At 35.6% G+C, this 22,659-nt stretch overlaps 1 protein-coding gene across 1 annotated transcript in view; it reads left to right on the top strand.

Annotated features, from left to right (window-relative positions):
* Positions 1-22,659, top strand: part of ZGRF1 (zinc finger GRF-type containing 1) — an 88,401-nt gene that overhangs the window by 12,335 nt on the left and 53,407 nt on the right. Inside the window, exons 4-8 of the mRNA XM_077754995.1 lie at positions 6,492-6,551; positions 8,476-8,661; positions 8,956-11,185; positions 12,582-12,634; positions 20,917-20,967. Of these exons, the coding sequence (XP_077611121.1) occupies positions 6,492-6,551; positions 8,476-8,661; positions 8,956-11,185; positions 12,582-12,634; positions 20,917-20,967 (2,580 nt within the window). The remainder of the gene's footprint in view (positions 1-6,491; positions 6,552-8,475; positions 8,662-8,955; positions 11,186-12,581; positions 12,635-20,916; positions 20,968-22,659) is intronic.

The raw sequence follows: 22,659 nt of genomic DNA, 5'->3' as shown, positions 1-22,659 counted from the left end.
TTGGGCCGCTTGGGTGGCTCAGTCAGTTAAGTATCAGACTTTGGCTCAGGTCATGATGTCACGGTTTATGAGTTCAAACCCCGCGACTCATTAGAGCTCAGAGCTTGGAGCTTGCTTCAGATTCTGTGTCTCCTCTCTCTGCCCCTCCCCTGCTCATATTCTGTCTCTCTCTGTCTCTCAAAAATAAGTAAGTGTGAAAAAAAAAAAAGACTCTCTTTCTCTCTGCTCCTCTCCCCTGCTTGCATTCTGTCTCTCTCTCTTTCTCTCTCTCTCAAAGTTAAAAAAATAATAAAAGCCACATATCCAAAATGAATTCCTTAGTTACACATTTGGAATCATAAATGTATAGTCTGTCTAATCGTAGATAACATGCAAATTCAAACATTACAAGTACTTTTTTTAAGTTGTTTTTAATTTTATATATGTCCTCTTTTTTTTTTTAATATTTTCATTTATTTCTAAGAGACAGAGAGAGAGACAGAGTGAGCAGGGGAGGGTCAGAAAGAGAGGGAGATACAGACCCTGAAATAGGCTCCAGGCTCTGAGCTGGCAGTCAGCACAGACCCTGACGCGGGGCTCGAACCCACGAACCGCGAGATCATGACCTAAGCGAAAGTCGGACGCCCAACCGACTAAGCCACCCAGGCGCCCCTACAATTACTTTTTAAAGTAAAAAATAATTTTTGAAAATTAAAATAACAGATACTTCAAAATCATTGGTTGCATAATTACTAAAACCTATTCATGATCTTAAATCAAAAGCATTGATATTTTTGGTTTGATTTACGGCCTTCTCACTATCCAGTTCTAAATGTTTCAGGAGTTAAAAGGCACTTTTCGATAGTTAAAAAAAAATTTAGAGGCACTTGGCTGTCTCAGTCCATAAAGCATGTGACTCTTGATCTCAGGGTTGTGAATTGTGAGTTTGAGCCCATTGAGTGTAGAGATTACTAAAAAATAAGCAAACAAACAAATAAATAAACTTTAAATAAAAATGTTACTGTCCCAAGTAAATTGAAGTTATATCGGTGAGCAGAAGTTACTAATTAGATTCTAGGCTGAGACTTGAGACCTAGGGTTACAGATAATCACTGAACTCCTACCAGCATCATTAAGGGATATGTTGAACCTTGTGTCTAGTTGGAGTAACAACAGGATCTCTATGTCCATGCCCTTTAGAGTGTTGGTCTCGTGGTTGATATCTTAGGTTTAAGTTATGGCATTATCTAATTCTTTTATTATTTTTTAATTTTTATTTTATTATTAATTTTTTTTAACGTTTATTTATTTTTGAGAGACAGAGAGCAACAGTGTGATCCGGGGAAGGGGCAGAGAGAGAGAGGGAGATACAGAATCCAAAGCAGGCTCCAGGCTCTTATCTTTCAGCACAGAGCCCAACGCGGGGCCTGAACCCATGAACCATGAGATCATGACCTGCACCAAAGTCAGACGCTTAACTGACTGAGCTACCCAGACACCCCTATTAAAAATTTTTTTTAATGTTTCTTTTTGAGAGAGAAAGAAACAGAGCATTAGTGGGGGAAGGGCAGAGAGAGAAGGATACAGGGAATCGAAAGCAGGCTCCAGGCTCTGAGCTGTCAACACAGAGCATGATGTGAGGATCGAACTCACTAACCATGAGATCATGACCTGAGCTGAAGTTGGATGTTCAGCCAAGTGAGCCACCCAGGTGCCCTTATTTTTTTACATTTAAATCCAAGTTAATTAACATATAGTATAATAATGATTTTAGGACTAGAATTTAGTGATTCATAACTTACATATAGCACCCAGTTCTCCTTCCAATCAGTGGCCTCCATAATTCTCATCACCCATTTAGCTCATCCCAGCACCCAACACCTCACAAGCAGCCCTGTGTTTTCTTTGTATTTAGGTCAGTCTCCCTCTCTGTTTTTAATCTTATTTTTGCTTCCCTTTATGTTCATCTGTTTTGTTTGTTAAATTCCACATATAAGTGAAAGCATATGATACTTATCTTTCTCTGACTGACTTATTTCGTTTAGCATAGTACACTCTAGTTCAATCCATGTTGTTGCAAATGGCAAGATTTCATTCTTTTTGATTGCCAAGTAATATTCCATTGTATATGTATACCACGTCTTCTTTATCCATTCATCAATTGATGGACATTTGGGCTCTTTCCATACTTTGGCTGTTACTGATAGTGCTGCTATAAACATTGGGGTGCATGTGCCCCATCGAATCAGTACTCCTATATCCTTTGGATAAATACCTAGTAGTGCAGTTGCTGGGTTGTAGAGTAGTTGTATTTTTAATTTTTTGAGGAACTTCCATACTGTTTTCCAGAGTGACTGCACCAGCCACTAATTATCTAATTCTTTTAATTTGAATAGATGAATATCTATGCCTGTCTTCATTTTTATTTTGAAATAATTTGTCTTAAACTAACTAATCTATTCACTGATTGACCTATTTTATCTCTCTCTACATATATACATATATTTAATAGTTTTCCTATTTGGTTGGGCCAAGTCTTCAATGTATTATAGATTTTATCTTATATTAAAAAGGCATCTGGGACACCTGGGTGGTTTAGTTGGTTAAGTGTCTGACTTTGGTTCAGATCATGATCTCGCTGTTTGTGAGTTGAGCCCTGCACTGGGCTCTGTACTGACAGCTCGGAGGCTGGAGCCTGCTTCAGATTCTGTGTCTCCCTCTCTCTGCTCGTCCTCTGCTCACGTTCTGTCTGTCTGCCTCTCTCTCTCAAAAATAAATAAACATTGGGGAACCTGGGTGGCTCAGTCGGTTGAGCATCCAACTTTGGCTCAGATCTTGAACTCAGGGCTTGAGAGTTCTAGCCCCCAAGTTGGGCTCTGTGCTGACAGCTTAGATCCTGGAGCCTGCTTCAGATTCTGTGTCTCCCTCTCTCTCTGCCCCTCCCCTGTTCATGTTCTGTTTCTCTCTCTGAAAATAAATAAACATTAAAAATAAACAAACAAACATTAAAAAACAAAAAAGACATCTGATTAGATTCTGCATATCCTTCATGTCTTCTGGTACAAAATTATAATATTAGGTCACGCTAGTGGTGTTATCCAACTTTATCTATAGCACATGTGTATTGAATGGCCCTTTTATACCTTGCATTGGTAAATTGTAGGAAAACAAAAGTTCAAGTTAGTCCCAGGGATTTTCTGTAATCCAGGAAAGTTAGTAGATCCTAAATTACACTCTTGTTCTCAAATCCAAGCCACTGCTTGCACCTTTTCTCTTGCTAGTATTACCTTTTCCTTTTCCCTACCTATCCAAATGCTTACTGTCACAGTTACTCATCTTCCATTAATTGAGTCATCATTCAATAAACATGTTGCTGGTAGGCAATGGGAAAAGTTAAATAAGACATATGAAGGCAATGTAAAAGACATGTTAATGTCAAAAAGACCCCTTAGTTTGAATCCTCATTCTTCACTTATTAGATGTGTAATCTTGGCAGGTTATTTAGCCTCTCAAGGCCTATAGTTTCTTTTCATAAAGTTGTCTTGAGGATTAAATAAGAAAAATGTATAAATCTCTTTTTTTTTTTTTAACATTTTTAAATTTATTTTTAGGAGAGAGAGAGACAGCATGAGCAGGGGAGGGTCAGAAAGAGAGGGAGATACAGACTCTGAAATAGGCTCCAGGCTCTGAGCTGGCAGTCAGCACAGACCCCGACGCGGGGCTCGAACCCACAAACCGTGAGATCATGACCTAAGCGAAAGTCGGACGCTTAACCGACTAAGCCAGCCAGGCGCCCCTGTATAAATCTCTTAACAAAATCCCTGGCACACTGTAGAAATGCAGTAAATGGTAACTGTTATTATAGTTTTTGTCTTCAAGGAGCTTTTATCTAAGAACATAAGATTATAATATGTAAAGAGATATGCTTAGGGTCTATGAGAGTACGAAGGAAAGATATCAAAGTCTGACTTTGGTTCTGAGAAGTCTTTCCAGATGAAGAATATTTTTTGAGTATTTGTTTTGTTTTGTAAACAGAATTGATAGGTTGGAGGGAGGGAAACTAAAGATGGTATCATAACTATAACATGGAGCTATGAAACTATATTAAACACTTGGTGAACTATAAGCAATTAAATATACATGGAATGAAGGACTCATTGGGAAATTGTAGAACGTAGCTAAAGAGGCAGACAGGAGTCATATAATGAAGGACTTTGTATTCTCTGCTTCAGGAGCCAGTGAAGAATTATGAGTTGAAGAGTGACATAATCAGGTTTCTAGTTTAGAAAGATCACTTTGGCAGCAATGTGTATCATAACTTTAATGCTGTGTAGGATGAAAGATTGGAGTTAGGAAGGCTGTAGACTAAAGAATATATAGACAAAAAGTGATGGGTATCTGACCAAGCGATGACAGTAGAGAGAAAAGATGATGAGGGAGAAATTATGAAAATATTATAGAATCTTAAGGTCTTGGATGTGAAAGGTGAGGAGAATCCATAATGAGTTTCAGATTTTTGTACTGTGGTTACGGTTCTGAGATAGGATATCTAAAAAAAAAAAGTTTAGGAGGAATAATTAGGATTTTGAGTTCCAGTTTTTGAACTTACTGAATTTGTACTGTCCTAGGAACATTTAAGTAATTGGCTCTACAGACCTGGAACTCAGGAAAGTTCTGGACCACTGATAAAGATAGATTGGGGGTATGTGGCATTTGGATATTTGAAGATGCTGGAGTGGATACATTCATTTATTCATTTAACAGATATTTTTTGAGCACCTGTAATGAGTTACACACTATTCTAGGGGATGCAGAGAGAACAAAACACATAAATCCCTGACTTCATGGAAACACCATGGAGGAAACAGACCAATAAACTAAATGAATATGTATGGCCAGTGTGTTAGGCAAACAACAAGGAGTAGGGTGAGCAAGGGTGAGAATGAAGATAAAGGGGATTATGTAGGCCTTATTGGTCATTGAAAGAACTTTTGTTCTTATTCTTTGGAAGCTATGGAGACATTGGAAGGATTTGAACAGAAGCATGACATGATCTGGTTTGTGTGGATGATACCGCCAAAGGATGGAGTAGAGAATGTAAAGAATAGAGGGGGAAAGATAGGGCCTTTGTAAACACCACTTTTTTAAAGAGTTATATTGAGATATAATTCACAAACTTTTCAATTCACCCATTTAAGGTATTCAGTTTAATGTTTCTTAATATATTCACAGAATTCTGCTGACCATTACTATAATATAATTTTAGACCTTTGGTCACCCCAAAAAGAAATCCCATTCCTATTAATGGTCACTACTCAGTACCTACCTCCCAGCCCTAAGCAACCACTAATTTACTGTCACAATAGATTTGCCTATTCTGGACTTCTCACATGAATGGACTTATATAATATGTGTTCTCTCATTGAATGACTACTTTCGTTTAGCATGTTTTCAAGGTTCATCTATGTTAAAGTATATGTCAATACTTTATTCTTTTTATTTTTCAGTAATAGTCTATTGTGTGGATATGTCACATTTTATTTATCCATTCTTTAATTGGTGTATGTATAAGTTGTTTCTACTTTTTGGCTGTTATGTGTAATGTTCGTATGAGCATTTGTGTGCAATTTTTTGTGAAGATCTATGTTTTCATTTCTCTGTAATATGTATCTAGGAGTGGAATTGCTGGATCATGTGGCATCTCATGTTTAACCTTTTAAGAAACTACCAAGCTATTTTCCAAAGTGATGGGAACAGAAGTATTTAAGGGATTAGTGGAGAAACTGGTATAAAAAATGGCTAGAGACACAAGGAAAAAGCCAGAAAGTTATAATTACCTTAGCTTCCTTTTTCTCACATATGCCTTACTTCAACAAGTTTTATTCCTTACACCCCATAAACAAGTGTCTATCCCAGTGCTGATGCCTTAATTCAAGCACTGATCATCTTGCTGATCCTTCATGCCACACCATTGTCGTAATCTCTTTACTCAGCTTGCCTCCTGTTTTGCCCTCTGATGCATTCCAATTCTGTTTTCTTTCAAGTCCCAGATCCTTCTCATAGAGATTAACTGTGAATTCCTTATATGTATACCTTTGCTCTCTTGAACTGAATAGTTGCATAGGAAACATTTGAAATAGATGCACTTTTTTTTCTTTTTTTGAAAATATTTATTTTGAAAGAGAGAGAGAGGTGTGTGCTCAAATTGGGGAGGGGCAGAGAGAGAGGGAGGGAACAGAGGATCCAAAGCAGGCTCTGCACTGACAGCAGCAAGCCCAATGTGGGCTCTACCTCACAAACCATGAGATCATGACCTGAGCTGAAATCACACACTTAACTGACTGAGCCACCCAGGTGCCCTGAAATAGATACACTTTCTAGTCCAAAACAAAGTGGGTAATTATTTCATTATATGAGTTACTTATATAACACTTTTTGATTTGCTGTTTATTGAAGATGTTTAAGAAAAGCAGAATTACATTCTGTGTAACATATATTTTGTTTTAATACAGGCAATTTTATATGATGACAAAGGAGAATGTTTGGAGAGTATATTTCTTAAGTGCCTTGAGGTATTTTAATGTTTCTATCTTATTTTTAAGTTATTTAAATTAAAAAAATCTCTTTACTTCCTTTATGAATATTGTTAAATACCATTAGTATTAATGTAGTATTAATTGTAGTTAGTACTTATTAAACATTTGTTAATAGCCGTACTCTCTGCTAAAATCTTTTAGATATTATTTCATTTAATCTTTACACAGCCCTGTGATTTTTATAGTTTAGGAGTGCAGTACAGAAAGGTTAAGTAACTTGCTTGTATTCATAGAGTTACAGTGGTAGGACTGGGATTTAAACCCAGAAAGTGACCCTGTAGCCTAACTCTATTACTTGGTCTTGATAGGCTGAGAACTATAGTGGGAAATATTTTGTGGAATTATTCCTATTTATAATATTTTCTCAAATATTCTCTTTTTCCCTTTTGGAGAAAAAAAGGGACTAAAGGCATATTTCAGTGTAAAGAATAAGGCTATTAAAGTTGGTCATTCTGGATTCATTTCCCACTTTCAAGTGCTTTCTAACTAATCTCTGTGTCTAACTTCTCTACTGTTTATAACATGTAGACCATAGACTTCATTGTGTTGGTCAAAAAATTAGAAAATAATTTATGTAAAATGCTTAGCAGTTTAGTATGGTGATTCCAAATGTGTTAAAATGCATATTCTTGTTAACATTGTGTTGATTTTGGTCATAGTGTTAAATCTTTTTAAATTTTACATGACATTAATAGTGGTTGTGGTATTTTTATATTTCTCATAAAGAGGGTCTAGGGAAAGCGCTGTCTTAGTAGATGCTTAATTGGGCCTAACTTACTGTTATTATTTCATTTTAAATCATTTCATTAGTAAAGACTAAGCACATTATCTGAGATAAGACACAGATTTTGTGTCTTACCAACCAGCTTAATAATCTTATTTTTATGCTGCAGAGATGGTGGCAAGTGCTATGTTTTGGGGATTGGTTTTTTTTTTTAATTTTTTTTTTTAACATTTATTCATTTTTGAGAGACAGAGAGACAGAGTGTGAGCAGGGGAAGGGCAGAGAGAGAGGGAGATGCAGAATCTGAAGCAGACTCCAGGCTCTCCGCTGTCAGCACAGAGCCCGGCGTGCATCTTGAACTCGAGCTGTGAGATCATGACTTGAACTGAAGTCTGACACTCAACCATCTGAGCCACCCAGGCACCCCTTATTTTGTTTTTTAAAAAATATTTTGTTTATGAGGCACCTGGGTGGCTCAGTCAACTGAGCGAACCTCAGCTGAGGTCATGATCTCATGGTTTGTGGGTTCAAGCCCCACGTCAGACTCTGTACTGACAGCTCAGAGCCTGGAGCCTGCTTCAGATTCTGTGCCTCTCTCTCTCTCTGCCCTTCCCCTGCTTGTGCTCTGTCTCTCTCTCTCAAAAATACATAAACATTAAAAACTATTTTGTTTATTCAAGTAATTAAAATGCTTTTTGGATTATGATTAAGCAATTAATAATATATAATAATATTTAATTTGTGATAATTATGAGTAGGTAGTTCACATGAATTTATAAGGATATATAATTGATATTTAATAGCTCTAATTTTAAAAATTATGTTTAGTTCTTGGTGAACTTCTTCAGAGAGTGTGTACTTGTCCTGTTTGTCTTTGTATCTCCTGCATGCAAAAAGGGTCTCATATGTGTATTATCAAATAAATAAATCGGTGAAAAATGTTTTGTTGTATTATTCTTTTTTGTGCTTATCAGTAATTAACTAGTAGATAATAATAAAGATTTAGTTATTGAGTTTTACATTTAACAATTATTTATCGAATATCTGTTGTGTCTTGCTAGTAGTGTTAGTGACCTAGTGGAACACAGGAACACAATCAAATAATTAGATCTATATGATTTTAAATTTATGTTTTAGAACTTATTTGTTTTTTAAAATTTATTGTTTAAAATTTAGGTGAAGCCTGGAGATGACTTAGAAGGTGATCGATACTTAATCACAGTTGAGGAGGTTAAAGTTGCTGGAAGCAGAGCTATTAAACAGAATGTCAGTAAAGAAGCACCAGAGTTAAGTCCAAGGAGATATACATCCTCTGGCCAGTCCCTTGGATGCAAGCCCGCTGGTTTAAAAAGGAAGTTTACTGTAAGTTTCTCTGTTGAAAATAATAAATCAATATATTTTACATATTCGAAGAAGTAGTGAATTTGAAGCTATTGTACTCTATATCATTAAAATAATACTTCCTAATATATGTTCAGGTAGGGAAGTAAACCCTAATTAGAAAAATCTTAATACAAATGGGTGTTAACATTTTAATTTAGCAAATTTTATATCTTTATTACTTTACCTTTTTTTCCTTTCCTTTTTTTGAGCCAGTTCATTTTACACTTTCTTCATAGATAATGGAACAGCTAATAATTGTTTTAATATTTTTAGGGTTTTCAAGGACCACGTCAAGTGCCAAAGAAAATTATTATTACGGAAAATGGTGAATCAGCTGCATCACTTGAGGCTAAGAAACCTGGCCATAATTTTCTTTCTCCCTTGTATAGCACACCTCCTTTGTTTTCTACTGCTGGCAAGAATGATATAAATAATATGCCAGTAGACCCTGAGAACATTGTCACTTACAAGAAAAGAGAAGCAAATGGCTTACATTTTTCTTCATTTGTCTCTACTCCATCTTATAAGAGTAACCCAGAAATGCTGTGTGAAGAAAATTATTCTTGCTTTCCTGTCTGTTCTGTAAATAAGCATTCAGATTCTTTACAGACCAATGAGGACCTGAAAAAAGATGGTTTGACATCTCACTGTTTGGGAGTTTCACAAAACATCAGAAGCAAAGCACAGATATTAGCTCTTTTGAAGTCCAAATCAACTATGTGTAAGGAACTAAATTCTGGGATTACAGAACATCTTCCTCAGATACAACTACAAGGAAGTGTAAACATTCCTACTAACCCAAAGTGCATAATTGAACAGGAGGAGTGTGCTGAAGTGAAGAGCACAGAAAGTTTCCACTACCAGCATCCATCAGAAAAAGCCATGAGAAATAAAAGCCGATGGGCCATGTATTTATCCTCCCAGAATTCACCTGTACATTCTTCTACCGAAGATGGAAATAATATAGAAAGGAAACCCAAGGGAGACAATATAAATTTAAATTTGAAAGATCTTTTGGTACAAGAAAAGGTACAGTTATTTGAAACATGTGCTAAAGAGGGTAAAAAGCATAATGAAAAGAAGCCAGTAGATGCTAATGATCAATCTTGGGATCAGGAAGTAAAACTGGAAATTCCTTCATTCTGTGAAGGCAACCGTGTACCAGTTACCTGTAGCAATGTAGAGAATGATGGCTTATTATCAGAACCTGACATTCAAAACAATAATAATATACCTGTTAATGAAAATGGCCTGATATGTCTAAAAGGATCAGTTCTCATTAGAGAAAATACTCAGGAAATAAATATAAGTGGAACTCCAGAAAAGGAGTACGGACAGCCAGTGTCGTTCCTGCCAGAATATGAACATCTACAGATTGAATCTTCTATAAGTAACAATTCTCAGGTCTCTGATGACTGTCCCCACATGCTTTCTGAAAGTGATACTGATAAGGAAAGTCTTCATAGTGTTCCTAAACCTATGAGCAATGTAACACAGCCGCTTGTGGAGGTGACTTTTAATCTGAACAATTTTGAAACCAGTGACACTGAGGAGGAGTCACAGGAAAACAACAACATTTCCCAGGAATCAGGGAGTTGTGTAAAGGAAACTTTCGTTGATGACAGTAGTCCAAGTCCAAGTGAACATTTGTCTCTCTTAACATCCATTGGGGATAAACCTACAGAGACATCTCCTAATAAAGAGACTCTTCTTTCACAGTTTTGTGATAAAGCTTATGAAGGTTTTGACACAGAACCTTGGAAAGCTGGAAATATTGAAAGAGAAATAGAGGAGTATAGTGACACATTAAGCGATTTTGACTCATCCTTAGAGTGGACTGATGATGTATATGTAGATAATAATGGAGATGCTAGCAAATCTATTCAAAAAGTGAGAGTTAACTATGATACTGCTTCACTACTGAGTAAATCTAAAGATGTAAGCTTGAATTTACATATTCCTCATTTAAACATAGCCACTAATCAGACTCCTGAAAATAGCCTATTCTCAGACCAGGATGAACTTCAGCCTTTTATTATGGGAAGTAATTTAGACAAAAATGATGAATGGGTTTTACCGTCAACTTCTAGCAGTGATATCAGTATCCAACAATTAAATGTCCATCAGAATCACTCAGAAGAATGTATTGCACTTGATAAATCATATACTCAAGTTTCTAATTCTTTATCTTACCCTCTGGGAAAAAATCATCCAATTTTCAAAGACACAGAAGTGTATATTCCTGAATCTGAAGATTTGGGAGAGATTAGAAATATAGACCATAATCATATTGAAGTAGAAACTGCTGGGGAAACCAAACAGTGCAGGAATATTCCTAGAAATCCTTCAGAACTCTCTGGATTAGTAAATAACATTTCCCTTTTAAAGTCATTGTCGGAACACAGTACAGCTTTAGAAGGCTTGGAAATACTGAAAAAGAAAAATACTGCCTTTAAACAACAAGGAACTTTGCAGACATATGAGCCAGACAGCAGTCCTGAAGGTTAGATTGGCATGTTTGTTTTGGATTGTTCTCTGTATAACTCTTAAGGATGAGAAATATTTGCTTTGGAGGCTACATTAAAGAATTACATAGTATTGGGGCATCTGGGTGGCTCAGGGTTGAGCATCCAACTCTTGATTTTGGCTCAGGTCATAATCTCACGGTTCATGGGTTCAAGTCCTGCAAAGGCTCCGTGCTGACAGTGCAAGAGGCGTTTGGGATTCTCTCTCCCTCTCTGCCCCTCCCTTGCTCATTCTCTCTCTCTCTCTCTCAAAATAAATAAACTTAAAAAAAGAATTACACAGTATTTAAATAGGCAATACATGTACTTGGTAAAATCAATTCTAATAGAAGATAATATAGTGAAAAGTAAGGCACCTTCCTATTGTAGTCCTTTAGTCCAATCCTCAGATTAGCCAGTTTCCTTCCAGAATATCCTTCTGGAAATATTTTGTGCATATGTAAGCATATACAGGCATATATAAGCCATGTGTGTGTGAATATCCATTCCTGTCATTCAGTTTTAGACATGTGCTGGAAGAAACATTTTTTTTTTTTTTTGAGAACGAGAGAGGGAGAGAAGTGGGGCTTACTCTCACCCAAAGCAGGACTCAAGCCAGTGAACTGTAGGATCATGACCTGAGCTGAAGTCAGATGTTTAACCAATTGAGCCACCCAGATACCCCACTGGAAGATACTTTTAAAAAATAATCATGAGTTCATATTGATATCTCTAATTCCAGTTCTAAACCACAGGGTTTTTCCTGTCCTTCCATTTCATGATTATATTTCTTCTAAAATAAGAAGGGGCCCTCCCTGGTTCCCAAAGACATCAGTACATTTACTTCTTCATTTCTACAATATACATCAAATGGCTTCCAAATTGTTATACTAGTATCACTACTAGCAACAAAAAAACCTTTACAGATTTGTGAAGTTCACAAATCCTTTGATTTTTTTTTTTGTTTTGTTTTTTTAGAATATATCCTGGGAATATAGAATTGGAGTATTATGTTCAAAAGTTACTTCAGTTATTTTTCTTTTGTGTGATTATATTATCATTTGATGTAAATATAATTGTTTATATTTCACTATGAGGGCTTTTTGCACATCCTCGTTGATTTATTTTTGTTTCTGACTATGTAAAATATTAACCTAGTTCAAGAGTCAAAGCTGTATAAAAATATAAATTCAGATGCCTTCCTTAAGCCTTTTAATACTGTTGTTACTCACCTGCTATACGTAACCAATATATCATACCTGTGTTTGTTTTTGCAAAAATAAATAGCTTTATGTTTAAGTTCTTGTCCTGCCACCCATTCAACAAAGATAATAAAGTCTATTTATTCTTTTTTTTTTTTTAATTTTTTTAAAATATTTTTATTTTTATTTCTAGGAGAGAGACAGTGTGAGCAGGGGAAGGTCAGAGAGAGAGGGAGTCACAGACTCAGAAACAGGCTCCAGGCTCTGAGCTGGCAGTCAGCACAGAGCCCGACGCGGGGCTGGAACCCACGAACCGCGAGATCATGACCTAAGCGAAAGTCGGACGCTCAACCGACTAAGCCACCCAGGCGCCCCAAGTCTATATATTCTTTAGTGCCTACTTTTCACTTAAAATATTCTAGAAATCACTTCATATCAATTCATAGGACACATCCTCATTTTATTTGTTTATATCTCTATAATATTCCACTGTGTGGATAAACCATCATTTATTCAACCTGTCTCCAATACTTTGCTATTACAAATAATGTGACAATACATAACCATGTATATGTATGTGTATGTATGTGTGTGTATGTTTGTGTTTGTGTGTTTGTTGCGTATTGTTTGAGGTGTGTCTTCAGGGCAGATTCCTAGTAGGTTTGCTGAGTAAATGCATGACTTTATTAAATACTTCAAAATTCCCTCCATTTTTTACCTCTATCAGTAATGTATGAGAGTGCTTATTTCTCCAGTCTTGCCAATATAGTATGTTGCCCAGCCTTTGACTTTTTACTGATCTAATAGATGAGAAGTGGCATTTCAGTATAAATTTGCATTTCTCTTACTACAAGTAAAATTGAGCATCTTTTCATATGTTTGAGTATCATTTATATATCTTTTTTCATGAACTTTTCTACCCTTTTGTTCAGATTTTTAATGGATGTTGTTCTTTTTATTCTCATTGATTTGTAAGGGTTCTTTATATATTAGAGATAATAGCCCTTTATGATATATGTTGCAGATATTTTCTTTCAGTATGGTGTTGGTCTTCTGACTTTGCTTATAGTATGTTGCCAACAGCAACATTTTTTTAAAGAAAAACTATTATAGAACATATTAGTAAATATTATATACATGAATGTGAATGAACAATGTACTTTATGATACTCAAGGAAAAGTTAAAATTGAAATCTTATTTGAATATCTCACGGGTTCCAGAGAAAAATAGGAATAAATTGTTGTATGTACTAATATGTTTCTTAAAGTTTTATTTATTCGTTTGTTTGTTTATGTGAGTGAGAGAAAGTGGGAGAGAAGGCACAAGTATGGGAGGAACAGAAAGAGGAGACAGAATCCCAAGCAGGGGCTCAAACTCACAAACTGAGATCATGACCTGAGCCAAACCCAAGAGTCAGCCAGCTTAACCAATTCAGCTACCCAGGCACCCCTGATACGTTTCTTAAAATGTAGTTGTTTGATGGCAGTTGACAGTTTGTTTTCTAAAAATTAAAAAGAAAGAAGAAATTGTAATGAAAAATAAGAAGGAGTAGATATAATTATGTAATGTAAGGGTATAAATCCCTAACATGAAGATTTGGGAATTATAGAATTTAGCTTTAAGAAATCTTTTTTCCTATCAAGTTGAAAAGAAAATTACATTTGATTCTTCTTACTTGTGGTAGTTATATTCTGTAAAATCAATGTAAGCACTGAATTAGTGACAAATGATCATTGCTTTTCGGGGTAGTTTCCTTCAAACCTCTGGCCAAAGCATTTTCATCACCTGATCAAAATCTTGTTTTTATCTGTGTTTCCATTTAAAGACATTAATATATATTGTTGATCCATTAGCGTTGAACTCGTAATGAACAGCACAATGACTAATATGTGAAAGAAACATCTATCAAGGTGCGTGTGGATGGCTCAGTTGGTTAAGCATCCGAATCTTGGGTTTTCGGCTCAGGGCATGAACTCATGGTTTGTAAGTTGGAGACCCACATCAGGCTCTGTGTTGACAGTGTGGAATCTGCTTGGGATTCTCTCTCTCTCTCCCTTTCTCTCCCCTGCCTCTCCCCTGCTTGCACTCTCTCTCTGTCTCTCAAAATAAGTAAATAAACTTAAAAAGAAAAAAGAAACTCATCTGACACGTTTTCTCTGTAAGGGACATCACAACCTTCTTGCACTTAGGAACACGAGATAGCACTATGCTAAGGGAATATTTTAAATAGCACAGCCCCTTACAAAAAGCCCCCCAGTAAAAAAAAAAGTAGTAAGTAGATGACAAAAAGGACACTTGTTTATAGTATGAAAGCTCAAGAAGGCAGAGTGTTGCCTTGCTCTACCTCAGCTGGGAATGTGTATGTCAGGTAACTTATTTTTTCTAGTTCTGTGTGTCTACATGACCTCAAAAACACAGGCTATTGATTTTGGTTTTCCAAATAAACTTTAGTGTGTAGGTAGGATATACGAGTGATGAAGATTGACTGTATTTGTTTTATGATACAAATATATTTCTCGAAAAAAGAATGTTGGTTTTCTTAAGACAATCTGAGAAAATTAATACAGAATTAGAGATGAGTCTGTTTTACCACCAATTTAGGATGTGTGAAAGTGTTAAAATTTTTTTTTCTTCAGTAGGTCAAAGTTTATGAGATAATTGAATATATCTTAGAAATGTTAATTTAGGGGCACCTGGGTGGCTTGGTCGGTTAAGCATCCGACTTTCGCTTGGGTCATGATCTCGCAGTTCGTGGGTTCGAGCCCCGCGTCGGGCTCTGTGCTGACTGCCAGCTCAGGGCCTGGAGCCTGTTTCAGAGTCTGTGACTCCCTCTCTCTCTGACCCTCCCCTGCTCATGCTGTCTCTCTCTCTCTGCTAGAAATAAATAAAACATTAAAAAAAAAAAAAGAAATGTTAATTTAGAACTTTATTCTTGAGTGAAGGCAATCAAGGAAAACAACACCAATTTTTGGAAATAGCATCAAGTTCCAAGATCCACTTATTTTTATTTCGTTTATGTATTCTGAATTTTAGCAGGAAAATAATGAAACCAGAAATAACAATTGACTAAAAAATTGTAGTCTTGGTGATTTTAGAAGGAATTGAAATGATTGAATATGCACTTTTCTTTAAGAAAAAAATCCTATTTGGGAACAAGGTGGGATGGCCTGGCCACCCTGTCCTTTGTATTCAGCAGACTTGTCAACTTCTCTGTCTCAGAGTCTTTTTACTTGTTGTGACTTTTGTCTGAACACCTTTATCCCAAGCATAGCTGGTGGCCTTTTTTTTATATGCAGATCTCAACTTAAAGTCACTTACCACAGAGATCTTTCCAGTTATCCTATCTTGCATTATTCTCTGCCATATCAACCTTTATGAAGCCCTTTTGTATCATAATCTGAATTTATGTGGTTTGTTTATTCTGTTGCTCTCCCTTTTCAACAGACTACTGTTTTCCCAATGCCTGGCATGACACACTTTGGAAATAATTGAAGTTTTTTTTTCCTCAGACCATAGCCAGATGGGTTTAAAATAGACCCAGAAAGGGGCGCCTGGGTGGCTTAGTCGGTTAAGCGTCCGACTTTCGCTTAGGTCATGATCTCGCGGTTCGTGGGTTCGAGCCCCGCGTCGGGCTCTGTGCTGACTGCCAGCTCAGAGCCTGGAGCCTGTTTCAGTCTGTGACTCCCTCTCTCTCTGACCCTCCCCTGCTCACGCTGCCTCTCTCTCTCTCTCTCCTAGAAATAAATAAAACATTAAAAAAAGTTAAAAGAAAAATAAAATAAAATAGACCCAGAAATAGCATTAAGTTCTCTTTTTTCTTTTCTGTGTTTACACTACAGCCATGTAGTGGTGGTCTTGGCTTTGTTCTAACAGTTAATATTTCATTTTTAGAATTGTTAGTATAGGTTATTAGCTGTTTACTCAGTATTTTTCAATTAGTTTGAAAAAAGGAACCATTTCTAATACTGACTTAGAAAACAACCAAAACCGGGGCGCTTGCGTGGCTCAGTCGGTTAAGTGTCTGACTTCGGCTCAGGTCATGATCTCACGGTTCGTGGGTTCCAGCCCTGCGTTGGGCTCTGTGCTGACAGCTCAGAACCTGGAGCCTGCTTCAGATTCTGTGTCTCCCTCTCTCTCTGACCCTCCCCTGCTCATGCTGTCTCTCTCTCTCTCAAAAATAAATAAAACATTACTCTCTCAGAAATAAATAAAACATTAAAAAAAATTTAAAAAAAGAACCAAAACCTTTTAAAAAATTTTTTTATCATGAAAATGTTTGAACATACAGAAAATAGCAATGAATCCTCAAATATCCCAAATACAGATTGAACAATTATCAAGACTACCTTATCTTCAAATTTAAGTTGTATTCCTTGTTTCATTCTGTTTTAAGTGTTTTTTTAAAAAATATTTTATTATTATTTTAAATATTTATTTTGAGAGAGAGTGTAAACCCAGACACACACCTGTGAAGCAGGGTTTAGGGGGAGGCAGAAAGGGAGAGAGAATCTCAAGCAGGCTCTGTGCTATCAGATAGAGGCTTGATCTCTCATGAGACCATGACCTGGACTGACATCAACAGTCAGACACTTAACCGAGTGAGCCACCCAGGTGCCCCAAAGATTTTATTTTTAAGTAGTATCTACACCCAGTGTGGGGTTGCACCTACAACCCAAAATCAAGAGGTACATGCTCTACTAACTGGGCCAGCCAGGCACTCCTAGAAATAAGTTTTTAAAAAGTTTAAAAATACTACTATATGTATGATGAATAAAATTATTTCATTNTTGGCTGTATACTTTTGGGTTCACTTCTGAGTTCTCAATTCTGTTCCATTGGTCTATGTGTCTGTTTTTGTGCCACCCTATCAGCATATTCTTATGTTTTGATATAGAATGTTGTTATTTGTAATGAGTTTATAGTAATATAAAGGGTCCCAAGCTATCTTGGTTCATGATTCCCCCACACCCTATATTTCAGTAATTGTTTTCATTATATTCCTTGGCCAAAAAGAAGAAAAACCAAACCTGGCAGTTCCATTTACTAAGTAGTTAGTAGTATTAAACAACATAGTATTATGTCCTAGTAATTTAATGAGCTTTTTACTTTTTTCCATTTTTATTGATATAAAAGACATATTAACATTGTAATCAGTTTAAGTTGTACAACATAATGATTCGATATATGTATAATGAAATGGTTCTTGTAAGCATTTTATTTATTTTTAATTTTTCCTTTTAACTTATTTTTTAATTTACATCCAAGTTAGTTAGCATATGGTACAATGATTTCAGGAGTAGAGTCCTAATGCCCTTTTAGCCCATCCCCCATCCCACAACTCCTCCAGCCAACCCTCTGTTCTCTATATTTAAGTCTAGTATGTTTTTTCTTGCTCCCTCTTTTTATACATTTTTTTGCTTCTCTTCCCATATGTCCATCTTTAAATTCCTCATATGAGTGAAGTCATATGATACTTGTCTTTCTCTGACTAATTTCACTTAGCATCATACCCTCCAGTTCCATCCATGTAGTTGCAAATGTCAAGATTTCATTCTTTTTGATTGCCGAGTAATACTCCATTGTATATATATACACCACATCTTCTTTATCCATTCATCCATCGATGGACATTTGGACTCTTTCCATACTTTGGCTATTGTCAGTACCGCTGCTATAAACATTGGGGTGCATGTGCCCCTTCTAAATAGCACACCGTATTCCTTGGACAAAGACCTTGTAGTGCAATTGCTGGGTCATAGGGTACTTCTATTTTTAATTTTTGAAAAACCTCCATACTGTTTTTCCAGAGTGGCTGCACCAGTTTGCATTCCCACCAGCAGTGCAAAAGAGATCCTCTTTCTCCGCATCCTTGCCAACATCTGTTGTTGCCCGAGTTGTTAATGTTAGCCGTTCTGACAGGTGTGAGGGGGTATCTCTTGTGGTTTTGATTTGTATTTCCCTGATGATGAGTGATGTTGAGTATTTTTTCATGTGTCTGTTTGCCATCTGGATGTCTTCTTTGGAGAAGTATCCATGTCTTTTGCCCATTTCTTCACTGGATTATTATTTTTTTTTGGGGTGTTGAGTTTGATAAGATCTTTATAGATTTTGGATACTAACCCTTTATTTGATGTGTCATTTGCTAATAACTTCTCCCATTCTGTCAGTTGCTTTTTAGTTTTGCTGATTTTTTTTTTGCTGTGCAGAAGCTTTTTATTTGGATGAGGTCACAGAGTTCATTTTTGCTTTTGTTTCCCTTGCCTCTGGAGACGTGTTGAGTAAGATGTTGCTGTAAGCACTTTATTTTTAAATAAACACAATCACTGATAGAATGTATGGATTTGTTGGTCATTGCTCAGCTTCCCAAACCTTGGAATAATTAGTTCATGTTGTATTTCTGATGGTAATTGATTTCTTTTTTATCATAGCAATTTCTGAAACTCAGCTTTACAAAGATATGGTGCCATTGAGAGAAATGACATAAGATCTGTAGTTGAAATGGAACTATCTTGAGTTAGTAGTTTGTTCAGTAGAGATCAATAGAGATCAGATGACACTATTTCCCTTAAATTTAAAGCATCTTATGGAGCCCATGTTGAGTTCCCTGTGGGACCCCAAAGTATCTTGAACAGTTTGGGAACCATTGTAGTAATATAAAAATAATAGTACTAATTAGGTACATTGAAATTCTAGAATAAAATCCTCTAAATTAGTGTTTCTCAGTGGGGATACTATTAATGTATTTGGAGGGACAATTCATATGGCATTGCTCTTTCAAGAAGATATGTTTGAAAGAAAAGAAAGTGAAATGTTTCATTTGCCCCATTTTGTATATTGCTCTATTTTCCATATTACTGTTTTTTAATAATCTTGATGTTTTCTCTTTTTTAATTACAGAAAAAGTGAAGAAAAATAAAACAACCTACTAAGAGATGATTATTATTAATGTTTCCAGGATTTTTTGGCCTATTTTTAAAAATGTTTAGATTGATGTATACAAATAGTTTTGTATCTTTTCCCCTTAATATATTTCTCACTTCATTAAAACACTTCTTAAATGTATCTTCTATTAATTTATTTTATTTTATTAGCCGCTTGGTGAATAAGTTTATTACTGTCTTTAATCTGAAAAATCAAAATTGTGGTTTGGTTTATTAGCTCTCAGCAGCCATTCCTGTGCTCTAAAGAAGCTTGCCTTCTCAGCTACTCTGTCTTTCTTCTGTGCAAGAGACATTTTGAGATGATTCCACCTCTTCTTTTTAACTTCTTTCTTAGGCTGCCTCTCAAAGATTGGATTCTCTTATACAGCAACAAGAGCTTTCTTATACATCTCCATCATGCCTGGAGTTTCCTTGTTCTTTATGTATCAAGAGAATTGTTTCTTGTAAGCATCCTAAGTCTTCTTCCATTAGGAACACATATAATCTACAATGTTCTGACCCAAGATGTGCTTCCCATGTACTTTTGCATTGAATTCCTTGCTTTCCCAGTCATAACCAAGGGATCGTTTAGTACTCTGAGGAATAGAAAAACCTCCATCTGCAGCTCCCTTGAGGGTCTTCCAGAATTATTTCCAGTAGGCATTCTGGCAAGCCCTGTATCCAAATAGCAGGTGAAGGCACCAGATTGACCATCAGTACTTTCCATATTGTATTCATCTTATAGCCTCCACTTGGCCTTCATAGACTGCCCAGACCAAACCTACTGAGAAGCCTGTGGGCCAGCATCAGGCCAGTATAGTATGCTGCAGCATGATTTGTCATGCCAACCTTCACACCATACTTTGGGAGTTAATGTGCATAAGCTGCACAAACTATCATATCTTTTATATGAGTGTTAGCAATCTGATAAATGAGATATCTCTGTTGGTAACACAAACTATCATCCTGTATTAAGGGGTGTTGTACTTATTTTTATCCTGAATTACCAAGAATTTCAAAGCAAAGTAATCAACTTTGCACTCTTGTCTTCTAAATTTCACTTGATATCTCTTGAAGTAAGTCTTATTCTTGACAGCTTTAATAAACCCCATCCTGTGGAACAGAGATTGACATTGGTGACTTGCTACCGACCAGCGGTTAGATATATCTTTTAAAGGCTACTTACTATTCCATCCTATGGATATCCTGTGCTTTGGACAAACAGTGCCCTATTTTGAACATTTAGGTTATTTACAGCATTTGCTTGGATAAATAAAATATTAGTAAATGTTTTTACACATAAATCATTGTTTACATTTATTTCCTTAGATGTTAGTCCCAGAAGTGGAACTAATAAATTGAAAAGCTAAGAACAATTTTCTTGATTTATATTGTCAAATTTAAAAGTCTTACTGTTTTACAATATGAATATTTATTTCACTCTTCATTCACCAATACTAAGATATTTTCAATTCTTACTAAGTCAAAATAGTGTTTAATTAACATTTTTTACTTTTTTGATTATTAGTGATGGTACCCTTTAATTTCTTATGTTTAATAGAAACATATTTTTTAGTTGTTCTTATGTTAATATTTCTGTTCCTAAGATTATAAAAGAAAATGAAGTCAAACCAAGTGAATCACTTCATTCTTTGCAGGTAAGTTTATTTTTAAACTGTAAAGTAGCCAGAAATTATAGTTGTATATATAGGTATGGCATATAATTTTATGTTTGTATTTTATATTGTCAGTTTTCAATCTCATTTATTTTATTTTTTAATTAATTTATTTTTGAGAGAGAGAGAGAAGAGGGACACAGAGAGAGGGAGAGAGAGAGAATCTTAAGGTCATGATTGTGAGACCATGACCTGAGCCAAAATCAAGAGTATGATGCTTAACTGCCTAAGCCACCCAGGCACCACTAGTTTTCAATCTCATTTGTAATTGGTACTTAATTAAGTAATTATAAGTACTTAATAAGTAATTATACTTATTTAGATGATCCTACTGTCTTTTGTACAAATGCCTGTGTGGTCAATGGGATTTGGTTAGATAACAGATCTTTTATTATGAGACTAAGTCTGTAAACTTGCAAGCATTACTTAATCCAGTAATTGTCATTGACAATTACAGCTGCACCTGCAACTCTTGTTGCCTAAAAGAGAACAAAAGAAATAAAATTCTTATTGTGCTGGCTCAATCATTTTGCACCCTTTATATATAATAAGAGCAAGTATATAATATCATAATTAGCAACTGTATAATTTAGTTTGTAAATGATCACATTCTTTTTTTTTTTAAGTTTATTTATTTTGACAGAGAGACAGCATGTGCACAATGCACAGGACTAGGGGAGGGACGGAGAGAGAGAATCCGAAGGACGCATCACATTACTGGTGCGAACTCACGAACCATGAGGTCGTGACCTGTGCTGAAAGAAACCAAGAGTGGGATGCTTAACCGACTGAGCCACCCAGGGGCCATAAGTGATCATATTCTTACTGCTTTCTTTCAATTGAAAAATTAGGATTTAAATTTTAATTTTAAATTCAATTTAAATTTAAATTCAAGATCAATTATCACAAAGTATAAACTGCAAATAAACAGTATCACTATTTTTTCCTCCATAAGGAGTTACCCCTTAAAATAAATATTACGTGTTTCAGGACACCTGCGTGGCTCAGCTGGTTAAGCGTCTAACTCTTGGTATTGGCTCAGGTCATAATCTCATGGTTCATGAGATTGAGCCCTGCATAGGGCTCTGCACTGACAGTGTGGAGCATACTTGGGATTCTCTCTCTCCATCTCTCTTCCCCTTCTCACTTATGCTTTCTCTAAATAAATAAATAAATAAATAATTGCATGTTTTTTAAAAAATGCATTGTAATCTTAACAGTAATGAAAAAGGTTTTACAGTCTTTTCCAAAAAGAAATTATTATATCTGTAGCATTAATATAGGAGTATATTTGTATTTATGTAATGTCTTTTGTACTACAACCCTCTGAAGCAGCTTCTTCATGTACATTAATAATAGAACTTTCAAAATTTAAAATTAGGGTATTCTTAGAGGATACACTTAATGGCACTGCCACTTCATTTCTATAATTAGCTACAGATAGCAAAGGAGAAGAGAAGGTGCTGTGCTAATTGATTTTTTTAAACTCACTGTATTAGAAAATTCTAATTCTAAAATATGACTTGATAAAAAAATAAAATAAAATATGAGTTGAATGTTTTTAAGAACTACTTGGCAGATCTGCTAATGTATTTTGTTATTAATGGAAAGCACCCATTATTTGAAGAAATACACTAATTTATCTCTTCTGTCTATTGAGGAAATATTTTTCTC

Source organism: Crocuta crocuta, unplaced genomic scaffold (genome assembly GCF_008692635.1).
Source record: "Crocuta crocuta isolate KB4526 unplaced genomic scaffold, BGI_CrCroc_1.0 scaffold52, whole genome shotgun sequence".
Taxonomy (NCBI): domain Eukaryota; kingdom Metazoa; phylum Chordata; class Mammalia; order Carnivora; family Hyaenidae; genus Crocuta; species Crocuta crocuta.
Note: the sequence above shows the minus strand (reverse complement) of the source record. Positions and strands in the feature narration are given on the sequence as shown.